The sequence below is a fragment of the Podarcis cretensis genome, assembly GCF_951804945.1.
Source record: "Podarcis cretensis genome assembly, chromosome: 3".
NCBI classification, from domain to species: Eukaryota; Metazoa; Chordata; class Lepidosauria; order Squamata; family Lacertidae; genus Podarcis; species Podarcis cretensis.
The window spans coordinates 91,110,710-91,133,474 of NC_137172.1; the positions used below are offsets into that span (position 1 = coordinate 91,110,710).

The 22,765-nt window shown below is 40.6% G+C and overlaps 1 protein-coding gene across 1 annotated transcript in view; it reads left to right on the forward strand.

Annotated features, from left to right (window-relative positions):
- Window positions 1-16,425, forward strand: part of LOC307212928 (uncharacterized protein) — a 126,001-nt gene extending 109,576 nt beyond the window's left edge. Inside the window, exon 5 of the mRNA XM_079970590.1 lies at window positions 16,189-16,425. Coding sequence (XP_079826716.1) covers window positions 16,189-16,386 — 198 coding nt within the window. The 3' untranslated portion in view covers window positions 16,387-16,425. The remainder of the gene's footprint in view (window positions 1-16,188) is intronic.
- The last annotated feature ends 6,340 nt before the right edge of the window (window positions 16,426-22,765 follow it).

Genomic DNA, 22,765 nt, shown 5'->3' on the forward strand with positions numbered 1-22,765 from the left:
GGAATCAACTATAAACTATTTATAGTTATTCCAATCCCATGTTGTGTGTGAGATATATCCATAGGGCATGATTCTGACACTGGAGATGTTTTAGATGAATGTCAGCTTGAATTCTGTACAAAGTTATGCCTAATTTGAAACAAATGATAAAAACAATAATTCTTTTTCACATTTCTTACTGCTTCATATCATGTAACTCGTTGATCTCCTCTTCAGCTAATGGGTTCGACCAAAAGCTCAGTTGCCAAAGACACAACCATCATTTTTGTTTTTTAACTTTGTGTTGTTGTTTTTTTAAAAAGAGAGAGCCAAAGAAAGGGAGAAAGAAGGGTAAAGAAGGAAGAGAGCAAGGAAGAAGGAACTGAAGCAAGAATGGAAGTGTGTGCGCACGTGTGTGTGTGTGTGTGTGTGTGAGAGAGAGAGAGAGAGAGAGAGAGAGAGAGAGTGCTAGATACTTAAAACAATAAAAATTAGGGTCCACGCTGTGGTGCACCCAAACCTGTGCAATCCTCCCCACTGGTAGGTCCCTGTGCTCAGGCTGGGCTGGGTACAATGGACAGCAGTTGGGCTGTCTGATAACTGGATCTTCACCCCATGCCAAGTCTTTGTATTATCAACCAGGGATGCGGGTGGTGCTGTGGTCTAAACCACTTAGCCTCTTGGGCTTGCCAATCAGAAGGTTGGCAATTCGAATCCCTGCGATGGGTGAGCTCCCGTTGCTCTGTCCCAGCTCCTGCCAACCTACCTGTTTGAAAACATGCCAGTGCAAATAGATAAATAAGTACTGCTGCGGAGGGAAGGTAAATGCTGTTTCTGTTATGGTGTTCTGTTGCACCAGAAATGGTTTAGTCATGCTGGCTACATGACCTGGAAAGCTGTCTGTGGACAAATGCCAGCTCCCTTGGCCTGAAAAGTGAGATGAGCGCCACAACCGCATAGTTACCTTTGACTGGACTTAACCATCCAGGGGTCCTTTACCTTTACTTTTACTATCAACTAGTGAAGTTGTGGCCAAGTTTTAAACTCAGTTAAGCCTCTGTACTATTATTGTTCCCAAACACAAACCCTGACTACATGTGGGCACACAAAGAGAAGTATAATTTTTAAAAATTATAGATAGTTATATGTTTGAAAGAATTTAATTTTAATTTTAAAAAAATTAAAATCAACTTCATTTGAATTGGGGGAGTTGCTCTGAAAAGGTTGAAGCCCACTGATGTAACTCACAGAAATTCGATCTTATTCAATGACAATGTTCAGACAGAAACCTTTATTTTTCTTTTGCAGACATACATCTTTTCCTGACATACATTAATATCACAATAGATTCCAAAGGAAAGGGGCTAATGTCTAACATTCCTTCTGGACCAACTTTAGTTATGGTTGACATTTCAGAGTAAATAAAATATGAAAAGGAGCATGAAAGGTGCAAATTAGAATCTGCAATAGCTCCAGCAAGCAGTATATTTTCCCACATGAAAATCTCTTGAGGACAAGAGAATGAGCTTTGTAATTACACAAAATATATGCATTTTACAATTGCTTAATATGGCATGATACTTTAAAATGATAGCTCCTTGTGTGAACACTTTATAGCGAGGAACTACCTAATTAGAAATTAGGGCAGTAAATCAAAAAGTTTATTCAATCTGCTGGAACCCCATGCATGAATAAATTATGCAAAAAAATTAAGTAGAGCAGAAATATTAGAAGGTCTGAAACTGATCCATGTGAGACCTATAATTTACAACTAAATTTTCTTTTATCAGTGCTTAATAATTTTGTGGGCTCCTGATGGGGAAGGAAACTTTAAAGCAATTCTTTGAACTTTGTATGAGGGAAAGGATGGGGAGTTGAGCCATTTTGGGGGTAGTTTTTTTTATCCCCATCCCCATCTCCTTCACCAACTTACAGATCCTACTATACTTTGGGCTTTTAGACATGGATTCATAGAAGTCTGCAGAATTGTCTTTCTTCTCGTGAATTTATTCAGCAAACAGCCATTTCTTCTGAGAGTCTCATCGGGGGAGCTTGCCTGCCTCCCACCCTGGAAAGCAAGTTGACTCCTACAAAGAGGAAATACCAGACAGACACGGCAGGAGGGGTAGAGTTGCTACTTGAGGAATCAAACATTTATTTTCTCATAAATTTAATTCAAGGCTCTGCATGATGAGCTCTGTCTTGTAAGATATACACTAGCTCAAAGATTGCCAGTACCAAGGATTTATGAGAACTAGACTAATAGGATAGTTTGGAATACTATTAATAAAACAACTTGCAGTAGGTTAGGCCAATGGTTTCTGTGAGCCGTTATGTTCTTGGAGGTCTGGACTAGACTTTTCACTTTTTCTGCATCAGTCTCTTTCAGCAGCAGAAACAAAGGGTGGGCAGGGGGAGGTTGCCCAGTTTAGAAGAGTTTTGTGGCATTGTAACATCCTTGGTGTCTCAGAGTTTCAGCCTATCTACACAATGAAGTTATGCAGGTTTTCATAGTTGCTATCCTTCTTCCAAGGAGCTCCAAGTGGCATTCAAAGTACCCCCTTTTGCCATCCTATCTGTACCACCACACTTGTGTGACAGGCCCAAGGTCACATTGTGAACTTCATGACTGAGTAAGAATATGGCTCCCTGGTCCTAGTCTGGCTCAATACATCCAGGTGCAGAACCTCCTATGCCTCTCTGTCTAGCCATTGGGAATTTCTGAGGCACAGCCCATTCTGTAGACTGCAATTCTCATCATCTCAGCCAGCTTAGTCAATGGCTAGAGATGATGGGAACCGTAGCCCAATAACATTTGAGGACCCAAGTTTGAAGGACACTGATCAAGGAAGGAAGGAAGGAAAACACACACACACTTCTCTTTTCTTTTAGCAAACAGCACTGCAAGTTTCACCCGAGTGGATTCCTGGTAGTCTGTAGATGGAATTTAGGAGAAGAGGTAACTACAGTATTTGATTCATATACTAATTTAAAGCAGGCAGTTCACGGTGTGAAGTCAATCTTCCAAGGTACAGATTAATTCTAGTTTTGTGACCCACCTGGGAGTACAGGATGACTGCTATCTATATTCTTGGTTGATTTGTAAGAGTCTATTCATATTAATTTGTAACAGATAAAAAACATAGCGTAGGAATGTTCACTCTTTTGTCTAAGACAATTACATTTTGAAATAATCTTTTGAGAAAACTGAGAGGCACTCAGCTGAATGCAGCTGAAGGCAATGTTCCATACAAATGAAAAAAGTAACTGACCAATGCTTATGAACCCCGCAGAAGTCAACCACATGAAAAAATTAAAGCACCCTCCACTGCTCCAATCTTTGCTTAATGATTGCTAAAAGGAAAAGAAGCATACCGCACATTACATTAACTCAGTATAAGCAGCCCATATACAAACATTACATCCATATTTTTGGCTCGATGAGACTGTGGTGTCATGGCATCTGTGAATTACAGCACCATCTTAACTATGTCTTCTCAGAAGCAGGTCTTAGTGAATTAAATGGGGCTTACTCCAAGGTAAGCCAGGTTAGGATTGCAGACCAAATTATTTAAAGGTTTTAATCTTATTTTGGAAGTTAAGTGTGTGTGTGTGTGTGTGTGTGTGTGTGTGTAACTTAAACTGATAAATACACAAATTAAAAATAGGAGTCAGGGTGGGGTGGGGGGAACAGGCTAGCTGGTAAGCACCTAGCTAGACCTCATTAGCCTGTAATATAGTGGTGGACTTAACATGATCTCTTTTTGCCTTCAGATGCATCAGATTAAAAAACAAGTTTGATTGTTTCTGTGACCAAGGATGAATGCCATTTGTAAATCACACTTGTCATGTCTTACTGCTTAATCAAAGTAATACACTGACATGGATAGTGAAATTGGAACTATGGGAAGTAATTCCTCTTCAGAAAGGCACTGAAGGCATGTGCCTGGGATCTAATTAAAGCAGTGAGAAGCAACTACATGCTAAATGTTAAGCAAATGTATAGGAGCTCTTTAGGAGTATATGTCACAATTGTACTGCCACCTCTTCCTCTTTTCAGATTAGCTTTTTACATTAACAGAACCTGGCAATTCCAATATCCTGGAAAGGTACCAATGTGCCCCGCAGCTGCCAAGATAAGCTAGTTCCAGAAATGAGACCTTTTAGGACACATTTTGCAAAGTGTTATGCCTTTGTGGTAGAACACATACTCTGTGAACGTCTCATCTCATCTCTATTATTATTATTTTTCAGTGCCTAGGGAGGATCTTCCTTTCCCAACATTCCTTTTAAGTGAAGATTCTGCAACTAGATTGAGTTTGTAGATTGTTTTCATATGTGTGTATTTTTATTGTTGGTGTGTTTATTTTGATATGTTTCATGGGAAGCAATTCATTACTGTGTGTAGGCAAAAACCCAAGCTATAGTGCTTTGCACCTATCAGCCTCTTCAAAGGAATTGCTTCATATCCTTCAACCCAGTAGATTAAAAACTGTGAATTCATGGAGAAGGGCCTTTTCTGTTGTGGCACAACTAGGAAAGGCAAGGCAGAGCAAAATATACATTGTTGGTGTGACAAGTACCAAACAAGCTTAGAAGAAAGGGTTTTATAGAGCCTGCTGCCTCCCTACTGGATCTGGGGATTAGCTGTCCACCTTAAGATAAAGGCACAGGAATTAACCTCACACCCAGTTAAGACACTGATTCATCTAGCTATGTATGGTCCACAATGGTTGGCAGAAGCTGGTTCTGAAACTTAGAGGGCACCCTTGGGCTGTGGAGTCTCACCTGTCTGGTTGGCACAAGCCTCAGAGTTCTGGTGGCACAGGAGACAAGGAAACAAACACTGGAGATCCTAGTTCACCCCCTCTCCTCCTGCTGTGGGTGCCACCCCCAGTACATACAAGGACTGGCAGTGGGATCCTCTTTCCCTAAGAAATGCTCATTTGGCTTTCAGTCCAGGAATGGGTGGTCTTTGGAGCCACAAAGCTGTGAGTTTCCCCACTCTGCCAGTGGGCAGCTTGTGATGTGCAGTGGCGGAGCGTGGAAATGCTACTTCAGTACACAGGAGGGGTTCTAAACTATGTACTGTTGTGAATCTGGGAGGTGCAAGGCAGCCTAAATTCTGGATCATGCTAGAGCCGGAATTTAATTAAGGTTTGGGGTGGCAAAAGCTAGTCTCGGGTGTGAAATGATAGCTAGACTCCTGTAGATTTAAGTGTGTGTTAGACCTTGCTAATCGCTTAATTAAAACCAACTAAGTCAGGACTAGTGTCCTGCATGAGATGTTTAATTAAGCTTGTGCCAAAAACTGTGTTGGATTATCTGGGGGTTAGAATCTAAGGAAATGTAGTGTGTATTCTAAGCATCAGTAATTAGCTCATGTAAAGCTAAGTAGGTTAGGCACATTTCCTGGGTCGTGTATTGGGTGTGGTTATCCTAGCTGAATCAACAAGTGTTAATGAAGTCAGACAAACTTCTTTGTGAGATGGGGGCCTGGGGGAGATTAAACCTTTAGGTGCTCAAAGCAGCCAAAAGAAATAGGTGTTAGAATGTAAATGAATTAAAAGGGAAGAGCAGCGGCCTTGAATTTGCCTATCAATAGTTATTAAACAGGCAACAGGATGAGTGAGCAGAGTGCTTACCTGATCATGGAACAATCCCCACTATGATGAGCTCAATGGTATTTTGATTTATTATCATTATTTCTAATTCTGTACCTATACATATACATTAGCATATTCAAATTTTATGCAAATATGTGCCCTCTGGGGGGTATTTTGTAAGTGGCCATCCCAGTCTGCCTTTCTGAAGCAACAAGGATTAGTCTGCCCCTCATGGCAACTCTGCTGACACTTTCCTCCCAGCTGAGAAAATGGCCGCTCTTTCTCTGTTAAGATGAGAGGCCAGTTGATATTATCTGACCTATAAATACAGATGCCCAGTGTAGGAATGTACATATGTAGCCAATAAAAATATAGCAGAAGGTAAAGGAGATGGATTTGTAGTTATACTTAGCATTATAGTTATCTAGTCCTGCTCCTAGTCTTCAGACATTAGATTCATCTAATGAGACTTGCACACATAAGGACTAATTGAAGATAGGATGCCCATCCATATGTACTAAAGATGTAATTAGGAACACAAAACGCTGTATTGTTATTGTCTACGTTTCAGGACAGACCCAGTAAAAATGTATTTTTAACAACAGTTAAAAGTTCTGCTATGGCAGAACTGGATATTTTTATTCCCAGAACTCTGGTAATTTCTAAAGCCCTTCTCTTAGAAACTCACATAAGCTGTTTATGATAGAATTTGACCTTTAATAAACAGCTTTGAAATCCTTCTAATTACCCAATGTGAATGCTAAAGTTGCTCAGATTTGAGCTTTCATATGTAATGGAGTAATCTAATGTTCATATCTGAAAGCCTCAAAGTCTTGCCTAGTCTCGATGGGCTAAATGTGAAGCATTATTTGCATGGTCCTAGAAACATTCACTATCTCTTCCCTGTCCCTGGTGACTAATTATTCCTCCTGGTTTTCCTAGTCATATATTGTATTTTTATGTTGTGAACCACACTTAAGAGCTAAGCATGAATGGCAGCATCATCATCATGATATAAAAATTGTGCTATAATAGCTCAGCTCCTGGCAGACAGGTAGATCCACATGTACATTCTCTGACTTCTTAAATACAGTGGTGCCTCGCAAGACGAAAAGAATCTGTTCCGCGAGTCTCTTCGTCTTGCGGTTTTTTCGTCTTGCGAAGCAACCCTATTAGCGGCTTAGCGGATTAGCGCTATTAGCGGCTTAGCGGCTATTAGCGGCAAAGCGGCTAAGCAGCTATTAGCGGCTTAGCGGCTTAGAAAAAGGGGGGGAGCAAAAAAACTCGCAAGACTCGCAAGATGTTTTCGTCTTGCGAAGCAAGCCCATAGGGAAATTCGTCTTGCGAAGCGCCTCGAAAAACGGAAAACCCTTTCGTCTAGCGGGTTATTCGTCTTGCGAGGCATTCGTCTTGCAGGGCACCACTGTAGTTGTATACATCACGTTTCCCTAATCTCAAGGTTGTTATTGTTGTTTTTAATAGTGCAGTTTTGTCTCTTTCTTCAACTACATTATCTCAGACTAGCTTAAAATAGGGATTGAAAACAATTCTTCAGCCCAAGAAACCGTCATGGGCAATCTTCTAGAGGCTACATGCCAGCACCTGTAGCACCACTTTGGTCACATATGGAGAGACCCTCATGTGAGCCCTCATTCTACCACATCCTTTGGGTACCATGTTGTGTGGTGGTCACCTCCTCTTTCAGTCTGGTTGTCAGCCAATTGGCAATTAAACCTGCTAAGCTGCATAGCTCTGTGTACCTGCTGGCAATATTGTCTTCAGCTGTGCTTAAACCCTTCTACCAAGTGGGGAAATATCTCCTCCTATATCCTCCCATGTTTCATCCTTTTGTGCTGTGCAACCCCTTACATTTGAATCCCCCCCCCACAATATCATTGTTGCCTTTAAGAACAATGTTGTTTGTGAAGCTTTCACATGCCCCTTTCCTTTTAAAAATTCACTTTAGAGAGATCTTTCTGAAACATGGCTGGTGATTTACATCTGCTTCTCATCGAGGATTGTGGAATTCAGCTTTATAAATATTTAACTCAAAATAATAACTGGAAATGTATCTGCTGTATTTCTTCATCTTATTAATGGATAATGGGCCTTTTATATATATATAGGGCAAGCAGAATCATGGCGCAGGCTCTACAACAGTGGGCAGGGGGGGGGGGGAGAAAACAATGAAATAGAATCTGGTCATCATTTCTCCTACATAATGTTTGGTATATAATTTGCTACCAAGCATTCATATGACAGAAGACATCTATATTGGATTCAGCCTCCACAGGAAACACTGCAAATTATATATGAAACACAAGTATGTTAAATTAAAAATGTGATGTACAAGATACATATTTGTATCGTGTATGTCACTTTTTTATTTCTCATACTTGCACTGCATATATAATTTGTCGTGTTTTCTAGAAAGGCTGAATATAATATAGATGTTTTCTGTCATATGAATGCTTGGTAGCAAATTATCTTTGATATATGCTACATTTGTAACATTCAAGATTTGGTATTCCTGTTATGTACTCTGCAGAGTGGCGGTCTGCATCATTTAATAGCGGCCCTCTTCCTGGATTGGGGAAGTGGTTCAAAAAAAGAAAAGAAAAGTCCAAAATGGATTTCTCATGTTGTCACTCTCACAATAGAGGATAGTTATTATAGTGTCTATTGAAGTGTCATAGTAGAGAGTAATTATTAAAGTGCCTTCTGAAAAGATTTATCCTCCCTCCCACCCTTGTTTGGGCTGCAATAAAAGGTTTATGTGTATATTTGACTAGATGAACCTTTGATCTGATCCCCTCTTACATCCTTATGCTAAATATTTGGCATGAGAATTGGGAGAGGGAGGTCAAATTGCCCTTATTTGAATCTGTAAGATGCTGGATGATGTGGAAGTCCTACAGATCCGATCTCAATCCTCTACTCCCTTAGACACCAGTGATGTTGATGATTGCAGCCTGGGAATGACTGCTGAAGTAGCTAGATGTAATACTCTCATGGGACAAGGCTTCCATACCCACAGTGCTGATGCTGCCTTTCGTGGTTTCTTGCTCCTGACAGCGGATTCAAGAAAAAGAACCAAATGTTATTTGCAGGCCTCTCCTCAGATGTTCCAATCAACCATAGAATGCCTCTTTTGATGAGGCTTTGGACCTTGGCTCTGTACTGCCATCCTTTCTGAATGTTGTTTTGTGTGTGTGTGTGTGTGTAGAAAGCTTCATCTAGTATTTGTGTTGAATCGGGGCTTACACACCTGCCCCCTCATCTCCTATGGGATCCACGGAGGCAGAAAATATATTCACATCAGAATTCTCTATGCAAGCTCTACATCTTCTTTCTTCCCTGTGCCTTCTCTGTGCATTGATCTTCCTCTCGCCTTTTCATCTCAAAAAGCACAATATAAAACTAGTGGACACCTTTCAGTGTAAGTGTAACATTTGCATGCCCTTTGCATCTCCCTTTATACTGCCTGAATAAATCAAGATAAAGCTATCAATGGTTTATAATGGAGCAATGGATATATTCCCCAAGCAGACAGATCTGTGTCTTAATGCATTCAGTGTAAAATGTCACTTTTAGTCATAGGGTATTGTTACGAAAGCATACTAAACTACAGTCACACACCCCCATTGTACTAGGAAAGCTAATCTACATTATGAAACCAACTGAGCCCAAGGTTCACTGAAGGGCTGTTCAGGGATTGGGAATGATGTGTATGTTGTGAAGAAATGTTTCATACCACAAATGCATGAAACATACTTTTGAAGTCCTCGCTGCACCCGCCACACAGCCATACCAAGGTAGGGGATGGTGCTGCTTCTAAAATGAAATAATTCTTGTTTCTTGTTTTCAGGAGGATCACATAGGACAATGATAGTCAGTGTTATCTCCTCCTGGTGTTTTGGACTACAACTTCCCTCATCCCCAGGCAGCCTGGCTAATGGTAGAAGGCGATGGGAGTTGTAGTCCCAACAACTATTGGAGAGCACCACGTTGACTACACCTGACACAGAATATCACCAGGTCAGTGCCAGAAGTTTCCTGGTGTAATGAACTGAAAAGGGTATTTAAATATACCTTCCTTAAGAAACCAGAGGCCTTTCTTCTGGGCATGGTCGGCCAATTGGTGTCAAAGAAGGACAGAACTTTTTTTATGTATGCGACAACAGCGGCAAGAATACTCATTGCAAAATACTGGAAGACGCAAGATTTACCCACTCTGGAAGAATGGCAGATGAAGATGATCGACTATATGGGACAGGCAGAAATGACCGGCAGAATCCGAGACCAGGGAAAAGAGGCGGCGGAAGAAGACTGGATAAAGTTTAAAGACTATCTGCAGAAATATTGTAAAATTAAGGAATGTTAGAATGATGTTGGAGAGAAATTAAGTGGTTTTCAGCTGTAATGCTTAAGAGATAGGGAAAATAAGGATTTGAAATAATTAAAAGAATTAGTGGAGGATTTGCTGAACAAACAATTGGAATTGGAATATAAGAAAGGGAGGTGTGAGGAGGTCAGAAAAATAAGTTAAAAGAAAATAAGTGGATGGAAATTTTATGTGTTTTTAAATTGTTTTTATTTCTGTATTTCTGTATTTTTGTTGTTTCTTTTTTTTTGAAAACTTTAATAAATATTTCTTTAAAAAAAAGAATCAGAAGTTTCCTGGTGTAGGAGGATCTCAAGGGATGGCTCAGTCAGTAGAACATGAGACTTAATCTCCAGGTTGTGGCTTTGAGCCCCACATTGGGCAAAAGATTCTTGCATTGCAGGGGGTTGGACTAGGTTACGCTTGTGGCCCCTTCCAACTCTGTGATTTTCTGATCATTGATCTATGCAGTCATTCTTATTCATGTAACTTTGGTCTCACAACTGTGCTTTGAGTCCTGAAGTGGTATTTGATGTAGTGATGTCTACAAATAACCTCTCAAAATTAGGGATGGATGAATGTGTCCATCAGTTTCTCTCAGTTTCCAACTTTCCCAGTCTTAATTCAGTTCTCCACATTTGCATCTCAGTTTACAGTTCTTCTTTTTGTAAGATCCTCATGAAAAAATCACCAATATTTTAGTGCAAGCCACTGTGTCTCAGCAATATAGGGTCAGTAATGCCACCTTTACTTACAGGGTTGCCATATGGATTAATAAGGTGAGATATGCAGAGTGAACGCTCTCAAGTTGCAATCTAGATGCCAAGCATAATTCTTTATTATGTTCAGACACATGATTTAGGGTATCAGGTAGCAACTCTGAGGTTAATTCTGATTGCAGGCATCAGACACATCTAATTTTACTGCTTGGGCTACCTGACACTGGTAATGTAGCATGTGATAAACTGCATATAAATCAAAAGATTGCAACTTTGCACCGTGTAAATTTGCTGAGATCCCTCCCCCACTCCCTATTTTAGTATTTCAAAGAGTTTTCAATGAGAGGTCATTGCTTGCAATGCCATTTACAATGAAACATTTATATTGTAAACCACTCTGTGATCCTTGGATGAAGGGAGGTATAGAAGCAGCAGCAGCAGCTTCAACCTAGCCCCTCAGGAGTCTTTCTTGTGCATTTCCCAAAAGAATTACAATGTCACACTTGAGCAAAACTAAATGTGAATACATTGCAGATACACCTCCTTAAGTGACTTGAGGATTAATTGCCTGATCTATAAGTTCGTTTTATCAGAATAGGTGGACTGAAACTGGTTGAGTCCTGCTGAGTTCAAGGGGGTTAAAATACCTGAGGCTGAGATATTTAATACACCAACTCTGTGGCAATTCATTACAGTCAGCAAGAATATTATGAAACTGCTCTAGAAAGAGTGATTTGAAGGTTGCAGCCCTAGGCAGGTTAGCTGCAGGTGTCTTCCACCCCACTCCTTTTTCCACTTTTTTGGCAGTGGATGACAGAAACTATAAGAAAAATCTGCCAGCAGTGTTACCTGACCTAGAGAATAGGATAAGTTGCCTGAGTCACAGCACGGCAGGAGTGTGTGCAAAAATTGCACTTGACTTGCCAGCCATGGAACTGGAAAGAAACAGGAAGGTGCAGCTGTGGCATTTCTGCTTAGAAGTGTCATGATATGAACTAGAGTGGCAAATTTTGTTCATCGAACATTGACAAAGTGAAAGTTGGTTTTTGGGGGGACTTCTGGGTTAGCGCCTCCGGCAATGGCTGAATTCCTCTGATCGGGAGGAACTTGCTCCGTGGATTTTAGGGTCTGACCGCCACGGCGAAGGCGGAGACCCACTAAAAACCACAGGCGGGAGAAGCCTGTGGACGTTGGATTCGGCTGGCACCTTTTGCGCCTCCCCTACTCACGGGGAAACCCAGTTTCAGGGATCCGGAGTGACGTGGGGTGAGTGGCGCGGTGCTTTGAATCGACTGCTTTTTTCATGGAGTGAAGCCGCATTGCTGTTGCCGGAGAGCGCTGACTTTTTCCTGTTGACAATTTGATCTTGAAACAACTACCCGTGAGTAGAATGGAAAATTGGATTTTTAAACGTCTTAATTTGGCATCGAACAGGGGAGGTTTTAAACAGGAAGTCCGCCTCCCCTTTTTGTAAATAGACTAAAGCAAAGAGGTTGCAAGCTAAAGTCTTGGAAAGTCTTTTGTAAAGAATTAAATTTCCATCGGCTAAAATTGTTAAACCCCCCTTGGAAGCAGGAGAAGAGGGGGGAAATTTTAGATCGTCTAAGCCTGCAGGAGAGAGAGCGAAGAAAGATAAATTATCACCGTTTTGAACTTGGAAAAGGGCTGCCAATAAAAGTGATGTTTTGGGAAAGTTCATTGACTGTGAATAAAACCTATGTGGACAGATAGCTAAACAAGAGAAATATATTGTTTCCATTGTTTCCTTCTGCGCTCAAAAAGGAGCAAAAGTAACTGAAAATTGAAACTAATTTTGTTGCTGGATCTGCGTTTAAAAGGATTGATACAAATAGAAATTGTTTCCTCTAGAGGGAGTCTTTGAAACTGTTACAGGAGTGGATCTAGGGAATTTCCCAGCTGCAGAGATAAAAGACCGTGAGAATCAGGGATTGACCTTGAACAGGTAAGAATGTCGACAGAAGAAGCTTTAGTGACTGCATTTTGTAAGATAAGTGCTTTATTGGATCAGCTTCATAAGAAGACAGATGTTATGATTATTAAAATTGATAATCTGGGACAAAATGTGACTGACTTGGGACAAAAAGTGAACATCTATACAGAAACTACGACATGGCAAGTTGTGGAGAAGGCGAGGGAGGAAGTGGTTGTTGAACCTCAAGTAATACAAATGGAGAGAGCCCCAACCTTACAGAGGCAATTTGATGAATATAAGTTGTTGCCTTCTATGACTGAATTTAGAGAAAGTCAGATTTTGAAGATCGGAGCCTCGCTTGGACTGGAGAAGAAAAGATGGACAGATCCCCTTATACAGGGATGTTCTGGCTTTTGGGATTTGGATTTGGGTCAGGAGGAGATCTGAGTTGTGGGGGCTTCCAGCTTTGGAGGGATTTTGAAACATGTCCTGAAATATCTTTTTGGACTTTAATTTTGACTACGGAGAATGGGCTGACCTGTCGAGAAGGAATAAAGACATTGTTAGGTTGGAGCTTCCCCGAGATCTACTCCTCAGCGCCAAAGGAAGGAAATTAAGAACAAGATCAGCAGAAGATAAAGTAAAGCGTATGTATAAATATGAAGAAGATCCGCAGAAGGGACATGGAAAAGAGTTAAGAGCCTCGGACAGAAGATCACCAGGTTGATGGACCATATGGAATTGACAGAAAGGACTGGCAGAATCTGAGACCAGGAAGAAGAGACGGTGGAAGAAGATTGGGAAAAAAAGTTTAAAAGTTATTTATAGAAATATTGTAAAATTAATGAGTGTTAGAAAAATGTTGGAATGAAATTACATGGCTTTAGTAAAAATGATATTAGGAGTTAAGTACAAATAAGTTTTTATGGTATTAATGGTAAGATAAGGTTAAAATAAATTAAGATAAGAATGGATTTGCTGAAATAATTAATAACTAGAATACAAAAAAGGGAGGTGTGAGGAGGTCGATGAAACAAGTAAATGAAAGACAAAGAAATGGAAAAATTGGATGTGTTTTTAACTGTTTTTGCTTTTATTTTTGTTTTGGATGTATTTTTTGTTTTTTTGTTTTTGTGTATTGTAATGTATTGATTTGCTTTATTTTTTTATTTTTTTTCTTTCTTCTTCTTTCTGCAATCTTTAAACTTTTAATAAATTTCATTTAAAAAAAGAGAAAGAAAGTTGGTTTTTCAAGGTGAGTGAAAACACCAGAAAAAAATTCATGGCTGTTGAAGGAACACGGGTGGCGCTGTGGTCTAAACCACAGAGCCTAGGGCTTGCCGATCAGAAGGTCGGTGGTCCGAATCCCCGCGACGGGGTGAGCTCCCATTGCTCGGTCCCAGCTCCTGCCAACCTAGCAGTTTGAAAGCACGTCAAAGTGCAAGTAGATAAATAGGTACCGCTCCGGCAGGAAGGTAAATGGTGTCTCCGTGCGTTGCTCTGGTTCACCTGAAGTGGCTTAGTCATGCTGACCACATGACCCAGAAGCGCTGCAACCCCAGAGTCGTCTGCGACCAGATCTAACGGTCAGGGGTCCCTTTACCTATTCATGGCTGTTATCAACTCTGTGCAACATCTAATCCCCCTTTCTTGCTGTTTCCTCAGCACTTTGTTGTTGCTGTTTCTTTCTGCAGTAGCAGCAGCAGCAACAACAACAGCAACATCAATTAGTCACTTGCTACAATTTTCTTCTCTCAAAGCAACTTACTTAAAAAAACAAACCCTAGAAAACCAAATTAAAATAACTAAAATTAACTAGAAATGCTCATACTGCAATAGCATACAGGACAGATCTTATACCACCCAACTAAAACATGAACACCACTGTATGTGCATAGCATCTGGTATTCAGGGTTATACTTCCTAAACTCTATTTAACTGTCATAACTGGTATCTGTTGTTAGGCCAGTCCTCCAATAATTTGTCCTAGATGCCCTTTAAAAACAACAACACTATGCAAGTAGATATTAAAATGAAATGTGTGCAATTTAATTTTCAGCCTCTGTGAATTCTTAAGTACGTCACAGTATAGATTTATTAATTGCCCTGCATTCTATAATATATTATCAAGCTGCTAGGAACCGTGGGTGCTGGGGGGGGGGAATAGCCTGCATAATGATTGGTTAGTTTGTGTGGTATAATACTGTCATGCTGTGGGTGTTGATATGTTGTTGACATGTGATTACATTAGAATGATTATAGTATTAGATGGATAGATTGTTATACGATTATATTTCAAGATTTCATGTGTTATAATGCTCCTGTTATCAAAGTGAGTCATTCGTCGGATTGTTGTTGTGTTTTGAATTGATTTACCTATACCTGAATGTTACTGTAATGATGTATTGATTTGCATTTTTGTTGCTCTGTTGTGAGGCGCTTCGAGCATGTTTATTTGGGCAAAATTGACATACCATTTTAAAATGGAAATAAATAATATGAAAAGACCTTTCTAAATGGATGGCAGTCATATTTATGCTGCCTTGACTATATGGTTGAAAAGTGGTATTCACTTAAAAAGAAGAAGAAAAAGACAGGCTTTTTAATGAACTGTTAAACATTATGAACAACGAGATAGCTTGATTTCCAAAGAGTACTACTGAGAAGATTCACAGGATAATTAAAAACACTAGGCAGATATTGATGTTGTTATTGTAGCTAAATAAATCTCTCCAAAAAGATGTCAAGTGTTTTAAACCTTCAAGTGTTCACATTTTAAACCAACTTTCAATGGTGAAGGAAAGACATTGATTCCCCTAGCCATAGAATTTAGTACCACCACTGCAATCTCTGATGTGGCCAGGCCTCAGTTCCTGACACCAGGAACTAAGCTGTGAGAGATGCATAAGTACCAAGTGGGTAGGGACCAAGAACATTTGGGAGATTGGGAGAAAAGGCTGGAACTATCTGCTTCCTAGCTCCGCAGCAAATTAGGCAGACATAATTGCGCCCCTATCCAGAGCCGAATGTACTTGTTTGATCCTGCAAAGGAAAATGCTGTGAAATGCAGCCTGCCACCAATTAATGACAGACATTCCGTTCATGTTGTATTGCCTAGACAGACTGTCACCATGCTTTAATCCATCTTGATTAGTCAAAGCACACAAGGAAGCTATTGATTTGTGTTCATTCTGGTACAAATGGTGACTAGATTCCAGTGCCGATAGGCAGCTTTCTTTCATACCTTTGTAAAATGATTCCCGGAATAAAAAAATGGAACATCTGAAAGTGAGTTTCAGAGGACTTTACTGTACCTGTAATTTGCTATCAGATCAATCTATATTAAAGTATAGTGCTTCCTTAATGCATTTAGTGCCTTCTTGGAACATTTGTAAGATATGCTACAGCATCTCATTCGGAAGCAATATGCTCAGATCAGTGCTAGAAGTCTTACATACCATTGATACATTATCTGGAGTTATTGATCAGGATGCATTTTGTTGTGATTTCATTCATAAATCCAGTTTAGGATCTGCTAAAATGTTTTTTTTTAACTTGTTTTACCAGTGGCTCCTTCCTATGTACAACATTCAACAGCTGTCCCCCTGCTGTGGCAAAGAACATCCAGGAATAGGGGTTTTTTGTCCAGAATGTAGAGGAAGAAAAATTCCTCACAGTCCACACAAGGCTTTTGCTTTTGGCAATTTCTGCCCCATCCCTGGGCTGGCAGAATATGTTATCCCTTATGGGGTTTTCATTTGCTGAACCAATAAATTAGGCAGCCCTCGTTTTCTTGCTTCTTCCTATGTACTTAAAAGCATTCATATTGAATTTTGCCATGTGTCTGAACATGTGTGGAATTTTTTGGAATGAAGCTAATATTTGTGATTTTCTTAACTGTGATTTCAACAATACCACTAATATGAGTGTGTTTGATCAGTGCATTTGCGTTAGAGTGAACAATACCCGTTTGTATTGAATGTTTAGTGTTTTCCTGTGAATAAATTGTATACGTACCATGTGAGTTCCAAATTCAGTAATCCCATCACAGTAGCAGATAGGACAATCTGTTTTTAGTACCGTGTCAGGAATATGGTGATAAGATTCCAATGTTCAGTTTATCAAAACATTTACAGAGATCAGAAGTAACAGAGCTACTTAAAGTCGAACAAATGAGAGATCTCTCCCTGCTCATCCAGATCAATAAGGATTTCTTCACTTCTGGAAACTATTGGCTTAGATCCCAGACAACATAATTTATCAATGAGGGAATTAGAATCCTAAGTAGGAAACCATAAGAATAAGTGGAACTCATAATGTTGATTTCTTCCTCTTTGGAAGCAATTTAGAAACCCACACGGCAGTGTGTTTATTTTAATTTTCTAATTGTGTATGTGTTTCCCACATTTTTATTAACTTCAAAAATATTTAAACTTAGTACTGTAGGGAATATACAATAGAACCTATAGTTATTTAAGGTGGGGGCCTTAAGGACCTTCCGGTGTCCTAAATTAATGTCCTCTGTTACTAATGTTAGAAACACAGACAGCCATTATAACTGGGCTATTTATTATCTTGTGGCTTGCAGACCTAGAAACGTTAAAAGTAAATGTGGGTTTCAGAAATCTTCCTAAGACATGATTGAATGGATCATACAAGTCTACTTAGGCAATATTCCTAGATAGGGCTGTTTTCCTGACAGCCCACTCTGAGGAGGGAGAAGATATTTAGCACCCCCAAATGGACTGCTGGCAAATCACATGGCCACAACCATCCCTCCCTCCATATATTCTTCTTGCTTCTGAATTGGTCACTGGGAGGGAGAGGTAAGGAATATGGCACCAAGGGATAATCCTGGGGAGGGGGGCAGGATCTGGTGATATCACTTAGAGCCTTATACCAATTGGGACTTAAGCACCAGATTGCAGGGACTTGAAGAACTACCTGTGTTTAAGATTTTTTTTTTATAGCTCACCCATTATATGAAGCCATAGAGTTTCCTTTTCCTCTTAATTAATGATCTGCTTGAATTGTTGTGTTTGTGCTTTTGTTGCCTGTTGTTTACCTTCAGTTCAAAATAAAATGCTGTTTTCTTCATAGTTTTCAGTGTAGCCTTCTAAAGCATAGAGTTTTGTTTTGTTTTTCATGCCCTGGTCTAAACTGGGGAGTATCCCTCTCCCCCATGGCAGATCTCTTCCTACCAGGAAGTAAAACACAGTGTGAAGCTGTACAGCATGTAATCTTATACCTTCCGTATCTTGGAGAGTCCAGTATCAATGTTGCACATGTATGGACACTTTCCATAGGTTGAAGCCTGTAAATGATTGAAACATCATCTTAACCACCTGATTATGTGAAGCTGTAATAAGTTAGCCCTGGAGAACCACCCCTGTTCCATGCATTCTCCTACAGAGGGAGCGGGCTGAGTTGAATTCGGAAAAGGAAGGAAGCAGTTAATTGTTGGACTTCAACTCCCATCAGCTGCATTCAGCATGTCCAGTGGTCATAAGATGATGGATGTTGTAGTTTAGCAACTTCACATGGATCAAAGGCTCCCCAGTCCTGTGTCAGCAGTTAAGCTAAGGGTCAGATGCTGGATTCTTGAGATGTTGAAAGGTTGTTTTAAACATCTTTCTGAAGTGAGGACCTCTTTGCAGCTAGAGAACCGAAGTGACAGTTTGCTACAAGAATAGCAACAGCCCTGCACCTCAGATCACATACTATTGCAAATTAGCCCTTTTCACATATTCCAAAACTATTATTAGTATTAATTTGGTTTCTGTGGCAGCCTTTATGACATATGGTTCTATTGTGGTTTACAAGCATAGCTGCTTATACTGCAAAGCTGTAAAAACAAAATACAATACATTAAAACCAGGTTAAGATGATGATGATGATGATGATGATGATGATGATGATGATGATATAAAATACAACAGATTGTCATTACTCAGTTACAGCAAATCAGCCCATCTTCCAAAGCTTAGGTGAAGAGTTACTTCTTCAGCTGGCACTGAAAGCCATACAATAATGCTTCAGGGTGCACCTTTGTAGAAAGGGAATGCCATCACCTGGGTGCCACTACAGAGGAGGCCCTGTCCCAAGTCACTGCACAATAAGCCACAGCTAGCAGCAGGGCCTCCCCTTCAGAGATGAAAGGAAACAACAGATAGCACAAAGGGGCTGTGATGCTTACCTGACCCCCCTCCAGCTGAGAGAGGTTTTTTTCTGCATACTAGAATGGAGCTGGGGAAGGATGAGGCAGTTCCAAGGTTGGCATAGTGCAAATAGAGCCAATCTGGTGCCCCTGCTGGCATGTTTGCACTATACCAATCTTATCACTGCCTCACCCTTCTCCGGTGTATCCCAGTATGCAGGGAGGTCAGATAAGCAATGCAGCAGTGTTTCCCAAACTTGGGTCTCCAGCTGTTTTTGAACTGCAAATCCCATCATCTCTGACCACTGGTCCTGCTAGCTAGGGGTGATGGTAGTCCAAAAACAGCTGGAGACCCAAGTTTGGGAAACACTGCATTAAACCTTAAAGTATGAACCTGACCTCAAGCTCCTGCTGCCTCTTTTAAGTCCCATTTGCACTCTGCAGCGTTGAACGAAGCTTTATGCTTTTGGGCAACTGCGGTGAAAAAAAGAAAGCAGGTGAACTTCTCATATGTAAAGTATCTTCCTTATTGACTCCATTCCCCACCACCACCACAAACCAGGGTAGTTGAAACACTATTGAGAAGACAGTTCCCACACACTGTTCACCTCATAGTTGAGGGGATTAAGTTTCAGTAAAGAATTATTGTTCGCAGTGGAAATGGAGGGGGGGCATAGTAATTAAAGGAGCTATAGATGGAGCTCAACAGTTACTGTAACAAACAAACAAACAAACAAAGCTATAGATATAAGTGCAATTAATTTGCCATGTAAGCACCACAAGTGAACTTAAATTTACTATGGGTTAGGGTCGTGCACCTTTCTGCATCACGGAGTGAGAGATTATAGGAGGCACATGTTTAAAATGCAGACATTATTTCAGGTCACAATGTGCTTGAAGTACATTTGATGCATCAGATTGCTTGAAGGCTTGAAAGCTTCCAGCTGTTGACCTGGGTGGGATTTGATCAATACTGGTCAACGTGAGGGCCACTTATTTTATTTCCTGCTGCCAGTCAGCACTTAGTACAACCTAAAGGTAAAGGTAAAGGTACCCCTGCCCGTACGGGCCAGTCTTGACAGACTCTGGGGTTGTGCGCCCATCTCACTCAAGAGGCCAGGGGCCAGCGCTGTCCGGAGACACTTCCGGGTCACGTGGCCAGCGTGACATCGCTGCTCTGGCAAGCCAGAGCCGCACACGGAAACGCCGTTTACCTTCCCGCCGGTAAGCGGTCCCTATTTATCTACTTGCACCCGAAGGTGCTTTCGAACTGCTAGGTTGGCAGGCGCTGGGACCGAGCAGCGGGAGCGCACCCTGCCGCAGGGATTCGAACCGCCGACCTTTCGATCGGCAAGCCCTAGGCGCTGAGGCTTTAACCCACAGCACCACCTGCGTCCCCTAGGCAGTACAACCTAGGCAGGTTGAAAACTGAACTTATACCAAAAAGAAAACATGGAATATAGCCTCCTGCCTTTTTCTTACTCTTTGTGCTTAATTTGCCAAGGCAGACATTTTCCAACTGTGTTCTGAAGAACCCTGGGGTTCCTTAGAAGCTTAGCAGGGTGTCATTGATGTGAAGATCAACAATGGTGGACAAGTTTCCCTGAAAGTAAAGCTAGCCTTGCACTCAGATGCGTAGCTCCTGGATAGTTTCTGAGGAACAGCAGGTAGGACAAAGACAGAGTCCAAACAGGCCTAGACAACTCTGTTTATAGACTGGCAGTGTGACTCAGAATGCACCCCAAAATCTTCCACAACATGAAAAGGTCTCCATATCCCATGGGATATGGACTTCTAGGCAGACAAATACATGTGAAAGGGGTTTGCGAAGTTTAGTTTGAAGAACACTGTTTTAGAGTACAAATCATATCTCAGCCATTTACACCAAGAGCAGCTTGCCAAACATGTTAACAACATCAGACCTATTAGTTCAGACCAGACTCTTCAATGCAGAAAAGAGTCCAGGGGTGGCAGTGGGACAGCATTAATTATTGTGTATATTGTTAACTGCTTTGAAATATATAAATGAAATGCTGTATATAAATTTTAAAAATTGGTCCATCAATTCATAACGATATTATCGACAATATTGAATTCTTCAAATGAAATGGATGGTATTGACCACCATTGCAACTGAACATCCTCTCAAACAAAAACAATCCAGAAGTTTCCCTTCCCTGTGGTGCAACCTGTCAGTTTGCATTTCTTAGTGCAGAAAGTATTGATCTCATGTGCAAAGATCTTTCCTATTCTGATTAATTCTAGAAGCTACTAGAAGCTTCTCTGTGTGAGAGAAGCAGAGGCAGAAGGGTTAATGATTGTTTGGGTTATACCTTCTGGGAACCTGCTTTGAACTAGTTCTCTTATCTGTATTCTGCAGAGTCGTGCTGACTATAAATATAGGCCAAAAGGAGCCTGGGTCTTACTTTTCTCTTCTCTCTCTCTTCCTTTTGGTGTGGTGTTTCTGTTTCTGTACATAGAATGCTTAGTGGTAAGGTTTAGTCTTATTATGAGTTAAGTTTATGCTGCAACTGGATTTTGTATGCACTGAGCCAATTCTGATTGTTCTGGATTTGATAATTATTATGCTACTTTTGCCTTCAGCACATGTAAAGCTCTGCTGAATGAAGTACTATTGCCTCTGGTCTATTTTGGGGGAACTCTGCAACATGTTTAAGGTTTTCCTCCACATGTATGACACATGTATGACAACATATGACACAACCCTATACATGTCTACACAGAAGTATGCCCCACCAATATCAGTGGGACTTACACTATAGCAGAAATATAAGAGAGTTTTGTTTAGTCCATATAGTTAAGCACACTGACTTAATTTGCACCTCCCTGAAACAAAGTGGTATTTTAGGATAAAATACATTTAGAAATGAGCACATTTCTGAAAGTGTGTATTTTAATATATAACTTGTGATCGAATCTGCAAAATAAATGCTAACCGCAACATAATATATATTTAACTTCATATGCATATTAATTTTCCACATCTTAATGTGGTAACTGGATGGATTCAACACATGCATTGACAAGGACCAGAAACAGAGTGACTCATCCATCCCAATGCTTAGGGTTGGATGACTTGCCTTGCAGCCTCAGTGCCTTTCTTGGAAAGCATGCAGCACTCTGGTAGTAAACCTCTTTCAGGAAGGAAAGAAATAAAATGTTCAACTGTCCCATTGAAAGAGAATATGACTGTGGGAGTGGTTTGTATTCCATTTTTAAATGAAAACGTATGTGTCTTCCCCTGCTTTCCATCTGACTAAAATTTACTTGGTGAAGTCTGTGGAAACTGGTCCATTAGAGTGAATGGAGTCTTGCCCCATCGGTCTCAGGGCACTCTCATTCGGCTCTCACCTGCCTGTTATCATCAACCAGTCCAGGGGATGGCACTTCCTGCCAGCTTCCTCCTCCTTTTTAGTCCCAGCATTGCACCTTGTAGAACTCAGCAGGGAGGGCAAATGGGGACAAAACTAGAATTGTAGGCCCTGCCTCTCATTGACTCTTCCCACCGTTTGAGCTCCTTGCCTTCTGCCCTACTATTCCTAGTGGGCACCAACCACCACCAGTCAGTGTAAGCCTTCTTACTTCATATAATTCCTCACTCAAGCATGTAAGGAAATCATTTCAGGCACTTTTAAGCAGCCATTTGTGTTACACTGAGAAGAGCAAGCACTTCTAATGGATTTTTTTTTAAAAATGCAACTCCAAATAATTTACAGAGATTAGGATGTTGTCACAAAGATACCGGAAGCTTAGGGATTACTCTCTGAAGCTGTTCTGTACTGACAGCTAATTGGTAGCACTCTTTGAGAGCCCTTTTATAGCTGGATACCGCTGAATGAAAACAAGCCACAAAAGGGAGCTCATTTTTGTTTATCATTAATTTTTACTTGGTTCTATAGGTTTTTTTCTTAAAATAGAATTTTCTGCAATCTCTACTAGTATTCCCATTATATCATGTAAATTGAT